This window comes from Lissotriton vulgaris, chromosome 2_1 (assembly GCF_964263255.1).
Source record: "Lissotriton vulgaris chromosome 2_1, aLisVul1.2, whole genome shotgun sequence".
NCBI lineage: Eukaryota > Metazoa > Chordata > Amphibia > Caudata > Salamandridae > Lissotriton > Lissotriton vulgaris.
In genome coordinates, this window is record NC_141687.1 from 4,385,988 (window position 1) to 4,406,000 (window position 20,013).

Below are 20,013 nucleotides of genomic sequence, written 5' to 3' on the forward strand. Positions count from 1 at the left end.
TTAACATTTTAAATACAGCATTGCCCTCTTAATCCTCCCAAATGAAAATCCAAGCTAGTGTTTAATACTATGAGCAGAAGGAATATAGCCCCATGCAGATAATGAGATAGAATGGTTGCTAAAATCAAACAAACCTAGCCCGGTTAAAAGAGACATGAAAAGATAGTGTACCTCTTTCCCTATAGTTTTAGTCACAAACACAAATGATGCAAGGCTTTTTTTTGTAGCGTTTATTGGAATACGAAAAAGTGATAAAATGTATATGCATCTATTTCAGAAAAATTTACTGAATAATTAAACCTCAGATAAAAGCTCTATGATTTGTCTTTATCTTTGCTAAAATCTACAAATTTACATTTACACTTTTCAGAATGTAATAAAACAGAAATGAAATACATTCATAGAGATTAAACCACTAAGCACAATATTGGCTGCACCTGTGGAGCCCACAAAGCAGGCTACTCTCTGCTGCATGTGCATTCTGGGACAAACCATTCTAATGGCCTCAGGCAAACTCTATTTGTTCATAAGAGCAGACCAACTACCAGTACCACAAGTGGATATTCCCGATATAAGCAGCGCTTACACGGCTGACAAGACCTCTGTTTAACACCTTTTGTTCTTCACTTCTTGGGTTGTTGTCCCGGAGAGGTCAGGGATGGTGAGCGTTGGTGACTGGTAATGCACATTGCATGGTGTGATGAGTACTGGCTGCTGGTGGCGGGAAAGATGGGAGCTGTGGTGGACATTGGGTGATGGTGGCGGGCATTGGCTGCTGTGATAACCATTAGATGTGGTGGTGGGCATGAATGGCTGGTGGTGGGCACTGGGTGTGTGGTGGGCATTAAGTGATAATGATGGACCTTGGATTCTGTGGTAGATGTTGGATGCAGTAGCATCCATTGGGCATGGTAGAGGATGTTAAAGACTAACTAAAGTTTGTGATTGGTTGGCAATGGGAATCCAGTGAACTAAAAAGGTGTAAAATGAGTGTCCTATTTTTGATAGAGGTGCAGATAACAGAGAACCCAAGTGGCTCAAACCTGAGCACCTGCTCCTTTAGAATAGGATCCCAAAAGGGTCCCTTCACTAGTAGAAAAACCCAAACAACTCCTTCCAATACAAGAAAAACCAAGGAGGCCACCTTCTCTAGAACACCAATTCTAGAGGCCGCCTCCCCTAAAAGAACAACCCAAGAGGCTCACTTCCTGGGAAGAGCAACTTAAGATGACTTGTAGAGGGGAAACCACCTCCTCTAGAATACAAGACTAAAAGTCTCCCTCCTCTAGGAGAGAAACCCAGAACAGCGATGTTAGATGCTCACTCCACTAGAAGGGGAATCCAAGAGGCTCATTTCACTAGAAGAACAGCCATGAGGAGCTTTAGAGTTAGACAAGATACATTAATGATCTAGAATGCACCATGCATTTCTCGTAGAGACGAGCTGGTTGTATTATGAAACATCAAGACAAGGACAGAGACAAGGTATGTGAGCTACACTTAGAGGCAGTTTATGAAGGAGAAAATGAATTTCTGATGCTTTGTAGACACAGTCACAAGTCCACTCTTCTCAGATGGATGTTTTATGGCTTTAGCCAGAATGAGTACTGAATATTGAAATGCCTCCGCTGCAGTTTCAGCACAACAGATGGGTCGGGATGCTGTCCTTGGCCAGACCAGGGACTGCGTCAGCTGAAGATGAAGGATGGGGATATCTTCAAATTCGTCATCATTGACATAAAGCTCCTTGGCAGGGGACATAAGGCCATTGCGATTACTGTGTTAATAGGCCGGCTCGATGTAAGCTGAAATGGTTACATATGATCAGGGTGCTTCGCTGACCATCTTCCATTCTTTCAATCCTAAGGAACGGAGACAAAGGGAATTCATTACAGATCTGTGTCATATGAGCTCCGCAGGTGATCTTAAAGTTGTTACAACTGGTCATTCTGTTATTTAGCACATCCACAAATTACTTACTAAATATTCAAATGTTTTCATGTTGTGGGCTTCTTCATGCTCCTGCCCACCACCCAACCCCTGCCTGGTGTAGTGGTAGGAAGCCTGTTGGCTAACACTGCAGCGCCTTGAAACAGCAGCGCCTTTATTATGTCTCTTCTCTGCATGTGTTAAGCGCTAGTGAGTTACTGAGAGGGTAATGCAGGGGTGGATGGAAGATGGTGCTTCTTCACAGAGAGGAACTTAACTGCACCACTTAATTTCAACCTTTCCTACTGGCCCTGCTGCATAGCACAAAAGAACGAGTCCGCTTAAGGATTACTATGGTTGCATAATAATAATAATAACTTATTTTAATGTATGTTGTAATTTGCAGCTTTGCGTTTGTAAGCCCTGTAAGTAGTAAGTGTTTCTATAAGTTCATTTGCTCTCAGGGATTGGAACTCTGCAGAATGAGAGCCGGAGACCCCTGTTAGAAATGGAACTTGTAACCTACATGTTTAAATGGGTGTCAGTAAGGAGCGCTGGTGTCACTGAGCCGGCTTAGTGGCCGCGCGAGGAAGTTCCACTTTTGTGTTATAAGACTTTGCTCAAAGATTGCACCTCCAGCTCTTTCACTCTTACACACTCCTGCCCCATGAGGAGTGCAGCCCCATCTCATGCTCAAAGATTGCACCTCCAGCTCTTTCACTCTTTCACACTCCTGCCCCATGAGAAGTGCAGCCCCATCTCATGCTCAAAGATTGCACCTCCAGCTCTTTCACTCTTACACACTCCTGCCCCATGAGGAGTGCAGCCCCATCTCATGCTCAAAGATTGCACCTCCAGCTCTTTCACTCTTTCACACTCCTGCCCCATGAGGAGTGCAGCCCCATCTCATGCTCAAAGATTGCACCTCCAGCTCTTTCACTCTTTCACACTCCATCCCCATGACGAGTGCAGCCCCTTCTCATGCTCAAAAAATGCACCTCCAGCTCTTTCACTCTTTTACACTCCTGCCCCATAATGTGTGCCATGCCTTCTCATGCTCAAAGATTGCACCTCCAGCTCTTTCAGTCTTTCACACTCCTGCCCCATAAGAAGTGCCGCTCTATCTCATGCTCGAAGAATGCACCTCCAGCTCTTTCACTCTGTTACACTCCTGCCCCATAATGAGTGCCGCTCTATCTCATGCTCGAAGATTGCACCTCCAGCTCTTTCACTCTTTCACACTCCTGTCCCATAATGAGTGCCGCTCCATCTCATGCTCAAAGATTGCACCTCCAGCTCTTTCACTCTTTCACACTCCTGCCCCATGACGAGTGCTGCTCCTCCTCATACTCAAAGATTGCACCTCCAGCTCTTTCACTCTTTCACACTCCAGCCCCATGACGAGTACTACCCCTTGTCAAGCTCAAAGATTGCACCTCCAGCTCTTTCACTCTTTCACACTCCTGCCCCATGACGAGTGCTGCTCCTCCTCATACTCAAAGATTGCACCTCCAGCTCTTTCACTCTTTTACACTCCTGCCCCATAATGAGTGCCGCTCTATCTCATGCTCGAAGATTGCACCTCCAGCTCTTTCACTCTTTCACACTCCTGCCCCATGATGAGTGCCGCTCCCTCACAATGCTCAAATATTGCACCTCCAGCTCTTTCACTCTTTTACACTCCTGTCCCATAATGAGTGCCGCTCCATCTCATGCTCAAAGATTGCACCTCCAGCTCTTTCACTCTTTCACACTCCTGCCCCATGGCGAGTGCTGCTCCTCCTCATACTCATAGATTGCACCTCCAGCTCTTTCACTCTTTCACACTCCAGCCCCATGACGAGTACTACCCCTTGTCAAGCTCAAAGATTGCACCTCCAGCTCTTTCACTCTTTCACACTCCAGCCCCATGACGAGTACTACCCCTTGTCAAGCTCAAAGATTGCACCTCCTGCTCTTTCAATCTTTCACACTCCTGCCCCATGACGAGTGCTGCTCCTTTCCATGTTCAAAGATTGAAAGATTGCGCCTCCAGCTCTTTCACTCTTTCACACTCCTGCCCCATAATGAGTGCCGCTCCTTTTCATGCTCAAAGATTGCACCTCCAGATCTTTTACTCTTTCACACTCCGACCCCATGACGAGTGCTTCTCCTTTCCATGCTCAAAGATTGCACCTCCAGCTCTTTCACTCTTTCACACTCCTGCCACAAGACAAGTGCCGTTCCTTCTCATGCTCAAAGAAGCACCTCCAGCGCTTTCACTCTTTCACACTCCTGCCCCATGATGAGTGCCTCTCCTTCTCATGGTCAAATATTGCACCTCCAGCTCGTTCACTCTAGGGATAGTTCTAACTAGTGTTGCCATTACATGTGGAATTGTATCTTGGAGAGGCTGAGAGGATCAGTAAGAGGTTCCATGAAAAGGTTGAACAGGGTGGGAGAGAGGGAGGAGCCTTGTGGAACTCACAGTGTGACAGGTGAGGGGAAGGACAGGGATTGGTTGACCTTGAAACCGTGGGATCTATTTTGGAGGAAAGAGGCGAAACAGTTAAATACATTTCCAGACATACCCATTCTGTGTTTCAGGAGATCCGGCAGGTTGTCGTGTTTGACGGTGTCAAAAGCTGATGACAGGTCGAGTAGGATTAGAAGACAGGTTTCATTTTGGTCTAGGATTTTTAGAGCCTCATCTAATACATGTGTTATGGCTGATTCTGTGCTGTGACCTGCTCCGAGGCCAGATTGAAATTGGTTCAGCAGATTGAATCGATCAATGTGCTGTTCAGCTGTATGTTAACATATTTTTCCAGGAGTTTGGCTAACATCGGGATGTTAGAGATCAGAAGATAGTTATTAGGGTCCGATGTAGTTTTCTTTAGGATAGGCGAGACGTGCCCTGTTTTCAGGATGTCTGGAATGGATCCTTGAAGAAGGGATGTTGCAAGGGTGCCTGTGTTGCATTCAGGATTCATTTTTGTGCAGGAAGGGACACTGTTGCCTCTTCTATGTCTGCTGCAGATTGGAGCACAGTAGAAAGAGGAAGAAACAAGGAGAGCTAGAAATAGATCTCCTCATTATGCCTCCTCTGGGAAGGTGCCACATCCCTAGGTTTGCAAGTTCCCGTTAATTTTTGGGATGTTTCAAAATCCATGAGAGTTGTGAGGGAACACCTTCCATGGGCAGAGTAATGCAACACAGTGATTTGCTCTGCGTTTTGTTTCTTCAGATTTTTCGAGCCAGTCAGAGGCTTCCAAAGAGGCTTTGTGTGGCTTCATAAATCTGTCCTAAGGTTTGCGTCGCTCTTGCCCCATCTTGTGATGTGGAAGAGCAACACACACCGGGTCATAGATCTGTACCTTGTTTCTCAGACCATTGATGCAAACTCTGCAAAAATGACACTTCAAAGGATTTTGCAAATTTGCTCCCGGCCACTTTCACGCAGCTTGAGGAGGAGCAGGAGTGCAAGTTGTTGTTGTGGTTACAAAGGAACATCTGTGTTTTAAGTGTTTGTGGTGACTGAAGGGTATGCCTGGGGGAATATTGTCTAATCTAGAATCCTTCGTGGGAGCCCTGTGTGCAGCATTAAAGAGCAGAAAGATTCAACTGAGCAATGCTTTTTCCAAACAGCGCCTTGAAGTTCTTGCCTTCAGGGGCACCAGGACTGACGAAAGCAGGGACCTCCAAGGCCCAGTGATTCGGACGGGGAGAGACTCCAGGGAAAATGTTAAAGTCGCTGAATTCATTGATTGTTTTATTTAAATATTTTGAGGCAGAATCCTCTATGGGTGACAAAAGCCCAGAGCCCACCACGGTTGCTGCTAGCATCACTATTTGGCTCTGTTCTCAAGAATGACCCCAAGGTAGGGGGATCCCTTGGAAGAAATAAAATAAATGTCCCTGATGCTCAGTGGGGTTTCCTTCTGCTTGCCAGTGACAGTTTTCAGATTTCCTGTCCGGGACCGCCATGCTTCACGTGACCGACCCTGAAAGGCAACATTACTCATGGAAGCCCCGCCCTGTGCATGTTGGGATGTTTTGATACCATCAACGTGGCTGTGTTTATAATCAGACATTAAAGGGAAGATGCCCTGCTTGTTGAAGTCCAGCTCCTGAAACCCAGTGGGCCTTTCATTACTAGGTAAGGGTAGTTGAGCTGTGTGGTTCTGCTGAGACAGTGCAGAAGCGGTCCATAAGTGCTGTGTGTGGCTGGGGAGGCCTCACTTGACTAAGTACAAAAGGCAGAGGAGTGTCCCAGCTGTCCTTGTGCTAGTGGGTGTTCATGGAAAAGAGTCTGGGTTTAGGGGATGCTTTTAGAAGGTACATCCTGACCACTGCAGGAGGAAGAGCCATAGGAGGCAACTCAGTGACACCCACAATACCTTTGTCCGAGGAGCTGGTTCTGGGGAGACACCGTCAGCGGGTCCACAGCTTCAGCGTCATGAGGATGTTGAAGGCGATGCTCTTCATGAAGATAATCTTCAGTCCCAGCACCGTGAGCGACAAGGTATTGAGCTTCTCATCTGTAGATGCAAGAGAAAGAGAGGTGATGAGAGGTTAGAGAGGTTTGAGAAAGAGAGGCGATAAGCAGATGGAGACATCTGAGACCAACTTGAAAAACAGAGACAACGTGCAGATGGAGAGATCTTAGGCCAACTTGAAAAAGAGAGACAATGTGCAGATGGAGAGATCTTAGGCTAACTTGAAAAAGAGAGACAATGTGCAGATGGAGAGATCTTAGGCCAACTTGAAAAAGAGAGACAATGTGCATATGGAGAGATCTTAGGCCAACTTGAAAAAGAGAGACAATGTGCATATGGAGAGATCTTAGGCCAACTTGAAAAAGAGAGACAATGTGCATATGGAGTGATGTTAGAGTGGTTTGAGAAAGAGAGGTCATGTGTAGATGGAGACATCTTAGACCAACTTGAAAAAGAGAGATAAGAAGCGGATGGAGGCCTCTTAGAGTGGTTTGAAAAAGAGAGATAAGAAGCAGATGGAGAGATATTAGACCAGTTTGAAAAAGAGAGATGAGAAGCAGATGGAGAGATCTTAGAGCGCTTTGAAAAAGAGAGAAAATGTGCAGACAGGGAGATCTTAGATTGGTTTGAAATCGAGAGATGATAGATGGATTGAAGACCTCCCTGGGCAGTTCTTCTGACCTCCTGCTATCTTGGAAGGGATGAACCTCTAAGTCACATCTGTTTTGCTACTTTTCCTCTAAATGGACATTAACCTAAAGAGTTCATCCGGTGGTAAACACGGATACACTTTCTGTAATTATAGCTTGCTGTGTTAGTTGTGACTTACTCCAGAGTTACAATGAGTAAGTGTGGCTATGAAGGCCCTGGTTTTCTACCTAATCTGGTTTATACAGGCCATAAGGTCATCCTCACCAAGGGATATTGGCCTTAGGAGCCCCTGGTTGTTGTGACTTGGGAGGCTAATGTTTCATTGTTGTCATAATCCCTCTGGTCCTTAATTCAAGACTGCCCGATGGACACTGGGTTTACCACAGTAAAAGAATGGCATGCCATACCTGTTTGAAAACTTTCATCGACTGACATCACAGGGCAGGACCTCTGAGCATCATCTGAAAAAGAGAAAATGTCAAGGATTATTGGTTGGTGTTTCACAACGTAGCCGAAAAATAGTAATTTAGGGCCCAATTTAGACATCAAAGGGTGTGGGACTCTGAGCGTTGGGGGGCCCATCACCTCACCATAAGCTCCAGAGGCTGCAACACCCTTGGTGATGGACGGGACATCCGCCCCGCAGGGGATGGAGATGCCAAATAAGGCCATAATATCTCCATAGAAGCTATTAGTATCTGATACTTTTTACCCCCCCTTTGGACATTTACAACCAGGTTCTAATTGTAATAAAAGCCCTTCTTTCTTAAATACCCTTGCAGTCTGTCGGGCTGACAGAAGTCTTCTGAAGAGAGCTGGACATTAACAAAATCAAGAAGTGCACATTTTTCCAGATAAACACACCTCTGATGTCTCTGAATGCAACCCCAAAGTCTGTAAATCACTCTCTCCCTTCATACCACCCCCCCTCCCTCCCTTGCTACTCAGTCTCCCATACTTGCCCTCAGCTCTCACTCATGCCAGGAAGCTCAGTCAATTGATTCACTTCATGCTTTGTTTTCACTTGCCTGGTTTTCCTTTCCTAAAAGCAGTGCCTCTGATTCAGTTCATTGTCTTGTTCCATGTACAGTGTGGTGAGCTCCTTGGCCTTGTACAAGTGATATACCAATTTCATATCAATCAATAATTCTAATAAGAATATAGGTGGGATCCTGTAAAGCAGAGGTCGAGGAGGGGCACTCTGACGTGCTCTAGTAGGGGGAGGAACCAGCCTCTGGTCCAGAGAAGCTTTTATTTTGAAAGAGAGACTAACATAATGTGTAAAACTGTGCTCTGGTTTTACAGAAAACAGAGGGGCAGTGAGTAGTAGTGAGTAGCAGTGAGTGAGTGAGTCTCCGTGAGTAGGAGTGGGTAGCACTGAGTCACATTGAGTAGCAGTGAGTAGCAATGAGGCACAGTGAGTAACATTTAGTAGCAGTGAGTCACAGTAGGTAGTATTGAGTAGCACTGAGTCTCAGTGAGTAGGAGTGAGCAGCAATGAGCCACAGTGAATAGCAGTGAGTCACATTGAGTAACACTGAGTAGCAGGGAGCCACAGTGAGTAGCACTGGGTAGCAGTGAGCCATAGTGTGTAGCAGTGAGTAGCAGTGATTTACAATGAGTAGTGGTAAGTAGCAATGAGTAGTAGTGAATAGTAGTGAGTAGTAGTTAGTAGCAGTGAGTCAAGGGCATAGCTGTGAGCAGCAGTGATCACAATGAGTAGTAGTGAGCAGGAGCGAGTCATTGTTAGTTGCAGTGAGTAGTAGTGAGTAGCAGTGAGTAGAAGTCAGTCACAGTAAATCACAGTGAGTCGCAGTGAGTTGCAGTGAGCAGCAGTGAGTAGCAGTAAGTCACAGTGAGTAGTAGTGAGTAGCAGTGAGTAGTAGTGAACCACTTTGTAACAGGTCTTCAGTAAAGTCTTTTCTGCTTGTGTCCTGGTTGGACGTGGGTGACAAGGAGTGTGAGGGGGACAGGAGGTGAAAGGATGGGGGCTCTAAAACCCCTCAAAACATCTCCTGCCATGTTTGAGGAAGCCTGACACTGGACCCCTCCCCACTCTCAGGGAGTTCAGGCTCCTCAAGAATGTTGGGAATTAAGTATTTGAAAGGATTTTAAATATGTTAAGTGAACATAACTTTGAATTTCCAAATATGTTCAGAGCTGCCACTTTTATAGAATAATTATAAGAAAATAATAGGTTTGCCATGCTGGGAGTGGGGGGCGCGAATAGTTTTTTACTTAATCAAATGTGGGGCACGGTATAAAATACGTTTGAAGACCACTCTTCGAAAGCCTCTCAAAAACTTTTAGTCAAAAAAGGATGGTGCAAACTCTTTTGGGACAAAATCTGTGTTTGTATGCAAGAGTTTGTTTCATTTTAGCACATTGTGAGTGTAGTCTTTGGAGGATCCATGGTGTGACTCAAACCCAAAAAGAAGGATGGAACAGGATGTACAGACTCTGCCGCCCCCCCCCCCCATGCTGTAGTTCCACTTCTGGCCAGCGGTGGTGCACTAGAGAGGGCACCAGACACAAACCAGCCGGCGTGGCCTGTGCAGGTAAGAGAGGTAAGACTGGTGGGTGGGTGGGGTGGAGTCGGCAGGCGCAATGCAATAATTTGGCGCAAGCACCTGATGGTTTCACAAAACAGGCCATGCCATGAGCAGGGTCGGACTGGCCTATAGTGCAATCGGGCAGTGCCCGATGGGCAGGTCCGACAGGTCAATGTCTTGCCGGTGTGGGCCGGTTTTATGGGCAGTTGGGCCATGTCTTACAGTTGATTTTCCTGATATGACCACTTTTTCTATTTTAGCTATCAGCTTTCCCAATGAGGACACTGTTATTTTGAGGCCCGAGTCTATTCTTGGCCCCGTACCACCCTGGCCATATGCCAGACCCACCAGAGTTTGGAACTCTGCGTCTCCCTTTTGTTTGCTTCTCACAGACACCAAGACTATTTCCTTTTTTTCAGTTTCCAATTGTGTGAAGCAATCCATGGAGGGTAACACAGAGCTTTAAAAGCCTTTGAGTGAAGCCCCAGAGACACCCACTTTATATTTAAAGGTACAATGGTCCTATGAATGTGCCAACAGCCTGTAAAAATGCTTCAGGGCACTATTCCATCCTCAAGTCTCACTTGTGGGACTTCAACCATCTATGACGCTACTTATTGGTGAAGATGATTTAACATTACTGTTTTAGAAATGCCACTTTAGGTACTGATCATTGTGCCTGAAGTTTCATCTCAGTCCTGTCTGTTGTAACTGAAGACCACTCCTAAATGTCTGCAGAGATTGGTCATATTTCATCAACATTATCAGAGTCTTGTATTCCACTCACATCCCCTCTTGCAGTGACCATGCACTGAGACATCACTTGCCTTTGCCTTCGTACGTGTAGTTGTTTCTCGCCTTGTACGATGCAGCGCAGTTGACCGGTTGGCCATGTGGATCGCTGCTCCATTCCACCACCCCGTAGCTCCACCTCTTCCCACTTTCCACCAGTGTTGGTGGCCGTTGTCCTTCCGTGTTGTTGATGAAAACCTTCACTTGGTCACTGGGGAAGAAGTCTGTGATCAGACAGGCGGACCCCATCTGGTTCTCGCTGCCCTCTGCTGGCTTCAGGCGGTACACCGAAGGTGGCGAGTTCCGTAAATCTGAAACATCGAAGGTCCAGGAGAACGTTTGTGAATACAATCCAAAACCCAGTCGATGCAGATTAATTTGAAAAACATAATTAATTCCCTATGAACTGAAGTTAAACTATAAAAGTTAGAAAATCCATATCTTTCCTACGAAGGGCCATATGTATCATTTTTTCATGCAACGCAATGCTGCAAGACAACTTCCTGCGCTGCGGAAAAGGGAGAGGGCAGGAATGCACCATATCTATCAAGATACGGTGCACTCTGTCCTCTGCCTGCGCTGGAGCACACCCTGCAGCCTGGCGCCAAAGCAGGCTTCCTTATGCCATGGAGCAAGGGTGCCTGCACTGCAGGCAAGATTGTTTTTGTGTAGGAAGGGGAAGCTGCATAGAAACCACTGCAAGATGCAGGATGCAGCACGCGTAGAAAGAGGAAACAGCAAGGATACATACGGATACTTCTCCTCGTTGCACCTCTGGTTGGAAAGCGTACAATTCAAACACCACAATCTGAGGCCTACCATGGTAGGTAAATCAAGGAATGCTTCAGAATACATGGATGTATGCATGGAACCTCCCATGCTCCACCCATGTAGCGTCCCTACCAAGCGACTCGTGCTCCCTTGATGTACCCCATGACAGGTGACCTCATCCTGGGTTTTGCATCGCCCTGCGCGCCCTTGTGTGGTGCAAGGGTGATGCAAAACATTAATACATATGAACGCAAATATCTCTGGTGCCCTCTGACCTTCACTGGCTTCCTTGACTCACTGAAGCCCAGTCATGGTAGGCACTTTGATTACATAACATAGCTCTACATTACATGCCTCAAAACCTCATCTGGAAATCTCCACCTCCCTCTCTTGTCTTTTACTGTACAGAGATCTCTGCCTGGGCGGAGGCGGTCTCTGCACACGCAGGTACAACATTTAACCATGTAGTAGTAAATGTTGGAGGGACAACGGAGGGGTTCGCAAATGGGGAGTAGTTACTCCTGAATGGTGGCCTCACCAAAATTGAACGAGGCCTTTAAAGAGAGACATCTAATACAAAATATACAACCACATAAGAGTAAGACAGTTGAAAACATATTTAAATTCACTAAAGTAGTACTACTGGCAAAATAATCTTAAATATGCTGTTGGCAAAGGTGGAACCCATGGAATTTCACTCTGTGGAATTCTGTGGAGTTACATAAAATCTCTGTAAGATTCCTTAGAGTTCTACCAATGGGCGGAAATAGACACGTCGCACTGCTTGTGCGTGATTTAGCACCGGAAGCGTATTCAGCGGGTGACGTCGCTGCGTTGTGTATATGGGAGACGGCAGAACACACCATATCTACTAAGATGTGGCCCCCTCTGCTCCCCCTGCCCAGGCACAATACTGCCCCAGCGCAGTCACACTTGTCATAAAACCATGAGGGGCTTTGTTATGGGAAGCCTAGCTTTGGGCTGTGAGGGGTCCCATCCAGTACAACACCTGTGCCTTCAGGCATTCCCCACTTTGAATGTGCGCTGTACATTACAGCCGGCAGGCAAAGTGAAGTAACAAGGAGAAAAGAACACATTTCTCCTCATTATGCCTGCCTCAAGGAAGGGCAGTTGGGCCATGTCTTACAGTTGAGCCTGGGTCACAGGAGGTTCAAGGGCACAGCACGGAGGCATCTGTAGAGGGGGCAGATAGGAGCCTGAGTCAGACAAAGTGGAGTAACAAGGAGAAAAGAGAACATTCCTCCTCAAGGAGGGGCAGGATTTTGAAGCTAATCCCTGTCCGCAATTCTTCGTATGTAGGGAGTTGCATTAAAACTAATGTAATGTTGTATGGGAACACCCACGCACCACCCATGGAATGCACCCTTGACGCAAAGTAACGCAACGCAGCACACATCGCAGTTCTGGGTTACTTTCTAGTGACATTGAATCCAAATCATGATGGATTGTAAATCCCTCCACAACAGTTTGGGTTTTCGATGAAAAAGAAACACAACCTCGACACAAGGTGTTTGTAATTCTGGGCCTTGTAGGCATTCACACAGATGCAGAACCACAAACTCACCAGCAAGGTGTGTAAAGGTACTGGGAGACCTCAACTTCCACCTGGAAAAGAAAAACGACAGCAACACCACCACACTTCTGGACAACCTGGCCAATCTCGGACTCCAACAACTTGTTGACACCCCCACCCACCTTGCCGGACACACGCTCAACCCTATCTTCACCTCCAGCAAACACATCTCCTTCGATCACACCACAACTCTCCACTGGACTGACCACAGTTGCGTTCACTTCAGCTACAAAAAGACCACAACCCATTACCCCCCACAACCTATTCCTCGAAGAAACTGGAACAAAATCACCACTGACCAACTCTTCGCATCGCTTAACCAAAACCCTCCTACCATATCATCGGACCCAAACCATGCTGCCACCAAACTCACACAATGGATCACCCACAGCGCTGACGAAGTAGCACCATTGAAACACCACCAAACCAAACAAGGTAACAAAAAGGCCCCCTGGTTCAACGATGACCTTAAGAATTCCAAAAAGTTATGTCGTACTCTTGAGAAAATCTGGAGAAAAAACCCAACCACTGACAACCTAACCACCTTTAAGGACGCCACCCGAAAACACCACCAATTGATCCGATCCACCAAGAAATCAGCATTCAAGGATCGACTCGACAACAACGCCCACAACAGTAAGGAACTATTCAACATCGTCAAAGAATTTACCAACCCCACCGCCGGCATCAAAGACATTACTCCCTCTCAAGACCTCTGCGACTCTTTATCCTCTTTCTTCCACAACAAAATCGCCGACATACTTAACAGCTTTGAAAACCAATCCGAAGAACAGTCCACTCCACCCACCTCCGAACCAAAACAGCACTTTCATAACCTTTGCGCCTGGAACCCCATCACCACTAATGACACCATCCGCCTGATGAACTCCATCCACTCAGGTTCACCAACCGACCCATGTCCCCACCACATTTTCAACAAAGCAGACTCAGTCATCGCTCCCCATCTCCGCGATGTCATCAACAGTTCCTTCAACTCCGCTACCTTCCCGGAAAGCTGGAAACATGCCGAACTCACCGCGCTTCTGAAGAAACCCACAGCAGACCCCTCAGAACTCAAAAACTACCACCCCATCTCACTCCTCCCATTCCCTGCCAAAGTCATTGAGAAAGCCATCAATAGTCAGCTCGCCGCCTTCCTTGAATCCAACAATTCCCTCGACCCCTCACAGTCCGGCTTCCGAACAAAACACAGCACCGAAACCGCCCTCATCGCAGCCACAGACAACATCCGAACGCTACTGGACAACAGAGAAACAGTCGCCCTCATCCTAATCGACCTCTCCGCCGCCTTCGACACAGTCTGTCATAGCACCCTCATACAACGCCTCAACAACGTCGGAATACAATGAAAAGCTCTGGACTGGATCATCTCGTTCCTTGCCGGAAGAACCCAGAGAGTCCGCCTCCCCCCATTCAAATCAGAGGACACCCAAGTCATCTGCGACGTACCACAAGGATCATCACTCAGTCCCACCCTCTACAACGTTTACATGAGTCCCCTCACTTCCATCGCACGACAACACAATTTCAACATCATCTCCTACGCAGATGACACCTCTCCCTCACCAAAGACCCAAACACCGCCAAAAGCAATCTACACGACAGAATGAAAGAAGTTGCCGCATGGATGAAAAACAGCCGTTTAAAACTAAACTCATATAAAACGGAAGTCCTCATCTTAGGATCATCCCCCTCATCCTGGACGGCTCATGGTGTCCACCGGCCCTGGGTACAGCACCCATACCTACAGATCACGCACGCAACCTGGGATGCATCCTGGACTCCTCCCTCTCGATGACCAGACAAGTCAACGCTGTCTCATTTTCATGCTTTAACATCCTACGCATGCTCAAAAAAATCTTCAGTTGGATCCCCGCCGAAACAAGAAAGACAGTCACCGACGCACTGGTCACTAGCCGAATGGATTATGGAAATACCTTTTACGCCGGAACCACTGCCAAACTACAGAAAAAACTCCAACGCATCCAAAACGCCTCAGCCAGACTCATACTGGACATCCCCCGTCAAGCTCACATTTCCAGTCACCTGAAAGACCTCCACTGGCTCCCAGTCAACAGGAGAATTCCGTCTCCTCACCCACGCACACAAGGCCCTCTATGACCTAGGACCCGAATGCCTCAACACAAGTCTGTCCTTCTACACACCCACCCGCCAACTACGATCATCCAATCAAGCCCTCGCCGCAATTCCGCGCACCCACAGATCCACCATGGGAGGAAGATCCTTCTCCTACCTAGCTGCCAAAACCTGGAATTCTGTCCCCACTCACCTCCGTCTTACACAGAACCACCTCTCCTTCAGAAAGCAGCTAAAAACCTGGCTTTTCGATAAGTAATTCACCCCCCCCCCTTCCTCAAGCGCCTTGAGACCCTCTGGGTGAGTAGTGCGCTATATAAATACTTGAACTTGAACTACTTACCTGGCCGGACAGTGAGCATAGTGCCTGAGCCAAAGAAGATGCGGAAGCCATCAGTGCCACAGTAGAGCAGCCTGCGACAAAAACACGTGGACGGCTGCCCCAATCTTCAGCTGTGGGAGAGTGACACTGGCCTGCACTGTCCAGTGCTACACCCTTCAACTCTGACCATTCGAATGATGGCCTCTCACTGATGGGGCTCACCACTGTCCAGTACTGCACCTTACAACAAATTCCTGGGGCTGGCTGCCCCTTCCTTCAATTGTGTGCAGTTTAGCTAGATGCTCCTGAGATCAGGGAGGAAGCAATAATACCCTGCAGCCTTCTCTTAACTAGAATCAAGGAATACTGCTCCCTCTGAGGGCTGTTAATACTCATTAGTGCTCCCTCGGAGGGCTGACACTACTCATTAACTAATTATTCACCTGAGGCTTCACCTGCACAGGGCCTTCAGCTCAGCCCGGAGCATCTCCAGAATAGAGGGTCAGCTGTGGGTCTGGCTGATAAACGATATAAAGTTTCAATCAACGAGCAATGGTGTCTACGTGACGTCATCTTTCCATATAGAGTGAGCCCAAGTGAAGCATCTTTTATGGTAGCGTTTCAGGTCATTTCTTGCATTTCACATCACGAATATTATGTGAAGTGCTGAAGGTTATGCCAAAACCCTGTGCCGCATAAACACGATTTTGGGAGGATGGAAAGAACTGGACATGAGCAGCAGATCATAATTCACGTGTTTTTATGCTATTTTCTTATCAAGAAATGTCTGTATAATTTAGACACTTGGGGCCCGATGAAGGTCACCAGATACCTGTCGGTAACGGCCGAATTCAGCCGTTACCGACCGGTATTTGGTGATTGAAATGTCGGAGCCATTATTTTACAGAATCTGTAAATTTACCTAATCGGTAAATTTTCCGATTCTGTAAAATACCGATTCTGTAATTTTACCGATTCGGTAACTCCCAGATGTAGGTAGCACTGTTTACAGTGCTACAGGCCTTCAGAATTCGGTATTTTATCACCCACAATTGGGTGGTAAAATACCGAATTCAGGTGTACATGCACATGTGTGCATGTACACCTGTGCCATGTGACACAAAGACATGCCCTTAGGGCATGTATGTGTGCCACATGGCACACAAGCGTGGAATTGGGGTGCTACAGGGTGTCAAAGTGACACCCCGTTCACCCTTGCAGGTTCAGTATTTACCGATTCGGTAAATACCGAATCAGTATTTCCCATTGATTCCTATGGGCTTCAAGGCCCATAGGAATCAATAGGAAATACCGATTCGGTATTTACCGAAACAGTAAATACCGAATCTTGCAGATTTGGTAATTCTAAAATAAGAATGACCTACATCTGCCCCCTTCCTATTTACCTACTCTTAAATACCTAATCGGTATGATTCGGTATTTAAGAGTAGGTAAATAGGAATTACCTACATCGGGCACAAGGTTCTTATCTGGCATTTCACATTTTGAGCAATTTTTGGGCATTTCAAATCGTTTCAAAAGAAAATGACACAAGGTTCAGTCATGCCTACTGAAGACAATACTGAAAGATCCATCTGAGATTAAAACGACAAAAATTGATACACATGAGGTTAAGGCGAACCACTGCATACTTCACTGTGCAAAAAGGTACTCGTGCAGCACGTCTAGCCCTGTGCTGGCGATCTACTGCAGCTCCCAGCATTGGTGATGGTCCTAGGACAGGCGTCTCCACCTTGGTCAACACTGTTCAACACTAAAAGCCCCTCCCACAGGAATGACCGGGGTCTTCAACTACCAGGCAGCTCCCTCGGTGGGACATAATCTTCAACCACAAGGCAGGTCCCTCAGTGGGACAGGGGTCTTCAACCACAAGGCAGCTCCCTTAGAAGTGACAGAGGTCTTCAACTGCCAGCCAGCTCCCTTTAGAGGGGAAGGGGTCTTCAATCATAAGGCAGATCCCTTAGGACTGACAGGGGTCTTCAATGACCATGCAGCTCCCTCAGGGGGGCAAATGGGTCTTCAGCCACCAGGCAGTTCCCTTAGGAGTGACAGAGGCCTTCAACCACCAGACAGTTCCCTGAGGAGGGACAGGAGTCTCCAACTGCCAGGCAGCCCCCTCAAGAGGGGAAGAAGTCTTCAAACATGGGCAGCTCCTTCAGGAGGCGCAGGGGTTCCAGACTCCAGGGAACTCCCTCAAGTGGGGCAGCGGTCTTCAACCACTGGGCAACTCTCTCGGGAGGGGCAGGGGTCTTCAATCATAAGCCCTGAGAACTGACCGGGGTCTTCAACCACTTGGCAGCTCCCTCAAGGGGGGACTTAGGCATTCAACCACCAGGAAGCTCCCTTAGGACTGACAGGGGTCTTTAATGACCAGGCAGCTTCCTCAAAACTGACAGGGGTCTTCAACGGCCTGGCAGCTCCCTGAGGAGCAGACAGGGGTCTTCAACCACCTGGCAGCTCCCTGAGGAGCAGACAGGGGTCTTCAACCACCTGGCAGCTTCCTCAGGACTGACAGAGGTCTCCAACCACCAAGCAGGTCCCTCAAGAGGGGACAGGGGACTTCAACCACCAGGGAGCTCCCTCAGGAGGGGTGAGGGTATTCAATCATAAGGAAGCTCCCTTGGGACTGACAGGGGTCTTTAATGACGAGACAGATCCTGCAGTGGTGAACAGGGTCTGCAACCACCAGGCAGCTCAGCTCACTCAAGGGCAGCAGCAGTTTTCAACCAGCAGGCAGGGGTCTTCAATGACCAAGCAGCTCCTTCAGTGTGACAGGGGTCTCCAACTACCAGAGCTCCCTCAGGGGGGTAGGGGTCTCCAACTACCAGAGCTCCCTCTGGGGGCAGGGGTATCCAACTATCAGAGCTCCCTCAGGGGGGCAGGGGTCTCCAACTACCAGAGCTCCCTCAGGGGGGCAGGGGCCTCCAACTACCAGAGCTCCCTCAGGGGGGCAGGGGTCTCCAACTACCAGAGCTCCCTCGGGGGCAGGGGTCTCCAACTACCAGACCTCCCTCAGGGGGGCAGGGGCCTCCAACTACCAGAGCTCCCTCAGGGGGGCAGGGGTCTCCAACTACCAGAGCTCCCTCAGGGGGGCAGGGGTCTCCAACTACCAGAGCTCCCTCAGGGGGGCAGGGGTCTCCAACTACCAGAGCTCCCTCAGGGGGGCAGGGGTCTTCAACCACCAGCCAGCTCCCTCAGGACTGATAGGGGTTTTCAACAACCAGGCAGCACCCACACGGGTGACGGGGGTTTCAACCACTAGGCAACTCCAACAGGGCAGACAGAGGTCTTCAAGTACCAGGCAGCTCCCTCAGGTGGATAGGGGTCTCCAACCAGCAGGCCGCTTCCTCAGGAGGGACAGGGGTCTCCAATCACCAGGCCTCTCCCTCAGTGGGATAGGTGTCTTGTTGTGAAGGAAGCATGCTTCAAGGGGTGAATTATTTATGAATCAACCCTTGAAGCGTGCTTCCTTCACAGCAGATATCTCATCCTCATCGCCATCTGTTGTGAAGAAGCACGCTTCAAGGGTTGATTTATAAATAAATTGATAACATATTTATTATGAACACTAGAGAGTAGTTGCTGTTCCCATTACAGCGAGCAAGTAACTGAACTCTAGAATCTAAAGAGCTGGAACCAACATTGCATAAAGATCTAAACAGAATGTTACATTTAAAGTGGAAGATACATCAAAATGCAATATGAGAATACAACATGTCTCCAACCACTAGGCAGCTCCATCAGTGGGACAGGGGTCTTCAACACATTGTAGCTCCCTAGGAGGGCAGGGGGTCTGCGGCCACCGGGCATATCTGCACATGCGTGGAAAGTGTGCATGTCCGCATATTCTGTACCAATGTGTCAACAAAAAAGAGAGAGAGTGGAGGGAGAGAGAGTGAAGAGAGAGAGAGTGGAGAGAGAGAGAGAGTGGAGAGAGAGAGAGTGGAGAGAGAGAGAGTGGAGAGAGAGAGAGAGTGGAGAGAGAGGGAGAGTGGAGAGAGAGAGAGTGGAGAGAGAGAGAGTGGAGAGAGAGAGAGTGGAGAGAGAGAGAGAGTGGAGAGAGAGGGAGAGTGGAGAGAGAGAGAGTGGAGAGAGAGAGAGTGGAGAGAGAGAGAGTGGAGAGAGAGGGAGAGTGGAGAGAGAGAGAGTGGAGAGAGAGGGAGTGGAGGGAGAGAGAGTGGAGAGAGAGAGAGTGGAGAGAGAGAGAGAGTGGAGAGAGAGGGAGAGTGGAGAGAGAGAGAGTGGAGAGAGAGAGAGTGGAGAGAGAGAGAGTGGAGAGAGAGGGAGAGTGGAGAGAGAGAGAGTGGAGAGAGAGGAGTGGAGGAGAGAGAGTGGAGGGAGAGAGAGTGGAGAGAGAGGGAGAGTGGAGAGAGAGAGAGTGGAGGGAGAGAGAGTGGAGAGAGAGAGAGTGGAGAGAGAGAGAGAGTGGAGAGAGAGGAGAGTGGAGAGAGAGAGAGTGGAGAGAGAGGGAGTGGAGGGAGAGAGAGTGGAGGGAGAGAGAGTGGAGAGAGAGGAGAGTGGAGAGAGAGAGAGTGGAGGAGAGAGAGTGGAGAGAGAGAGAGTGGAGAGAGAGGAGAGTGGAGAGAGAGAGTGGAGAGAGAGAGAGTGGAGAGAGAGAGAGGAGAGAGAGAGAGAGAGAGAGAGAGAGAGAGAGAGAGAGAGAGAGAGAGAGTGGAGAGAGAGGGAGAGTGGAGAGAGAGAGAGTGGAGAGAGAGAGAGTGGAGAGAGAGAGAGTGGAGAGAGAGGGAGTGGAGAGAGGGAGAGAGAAGAGAGAGAGGAGAGTGG

At 48.1% G+C, this 20,013-nt stretch overlaps 1 protein-coding gene across 1 annotated transcript in view; it reads right to left on the reverse strand.

Annotated features, from left to right (window-relative positions):
• Positions 1-215: 215 nt before the first annotated feature.
• LOC147729446 (T cell receptor alpha chain MC.7.G5-like) overlaps positions 216-20,013 on the reverse strand; it is a 47,128-nt gene continuing 27,330 nt past the window's right edge. The window contains exons 2-5 of the mRNA XM_086954321.1: positions 10,438-10,713; positions 7,466-7,519; positions 6,309-6,449; positions 216-1,862 (exon numbers count right to left, since the gene is read on the reverse strand). Coding sequence (XP_086810447.1) covers positions 6,343-6,449; positions 7,466-7,519; positions 10,438-10,713 — 437 coding nt within the window. The 3' untranslated portion in view covers positions 216-1,862; positions 6,309-6,342. The remainder of the gene's footprint in view (positions 1,863-6,308; positions 6,450-7,465; positions 7,520-10,437; positions 10,714-20,013) is intronic.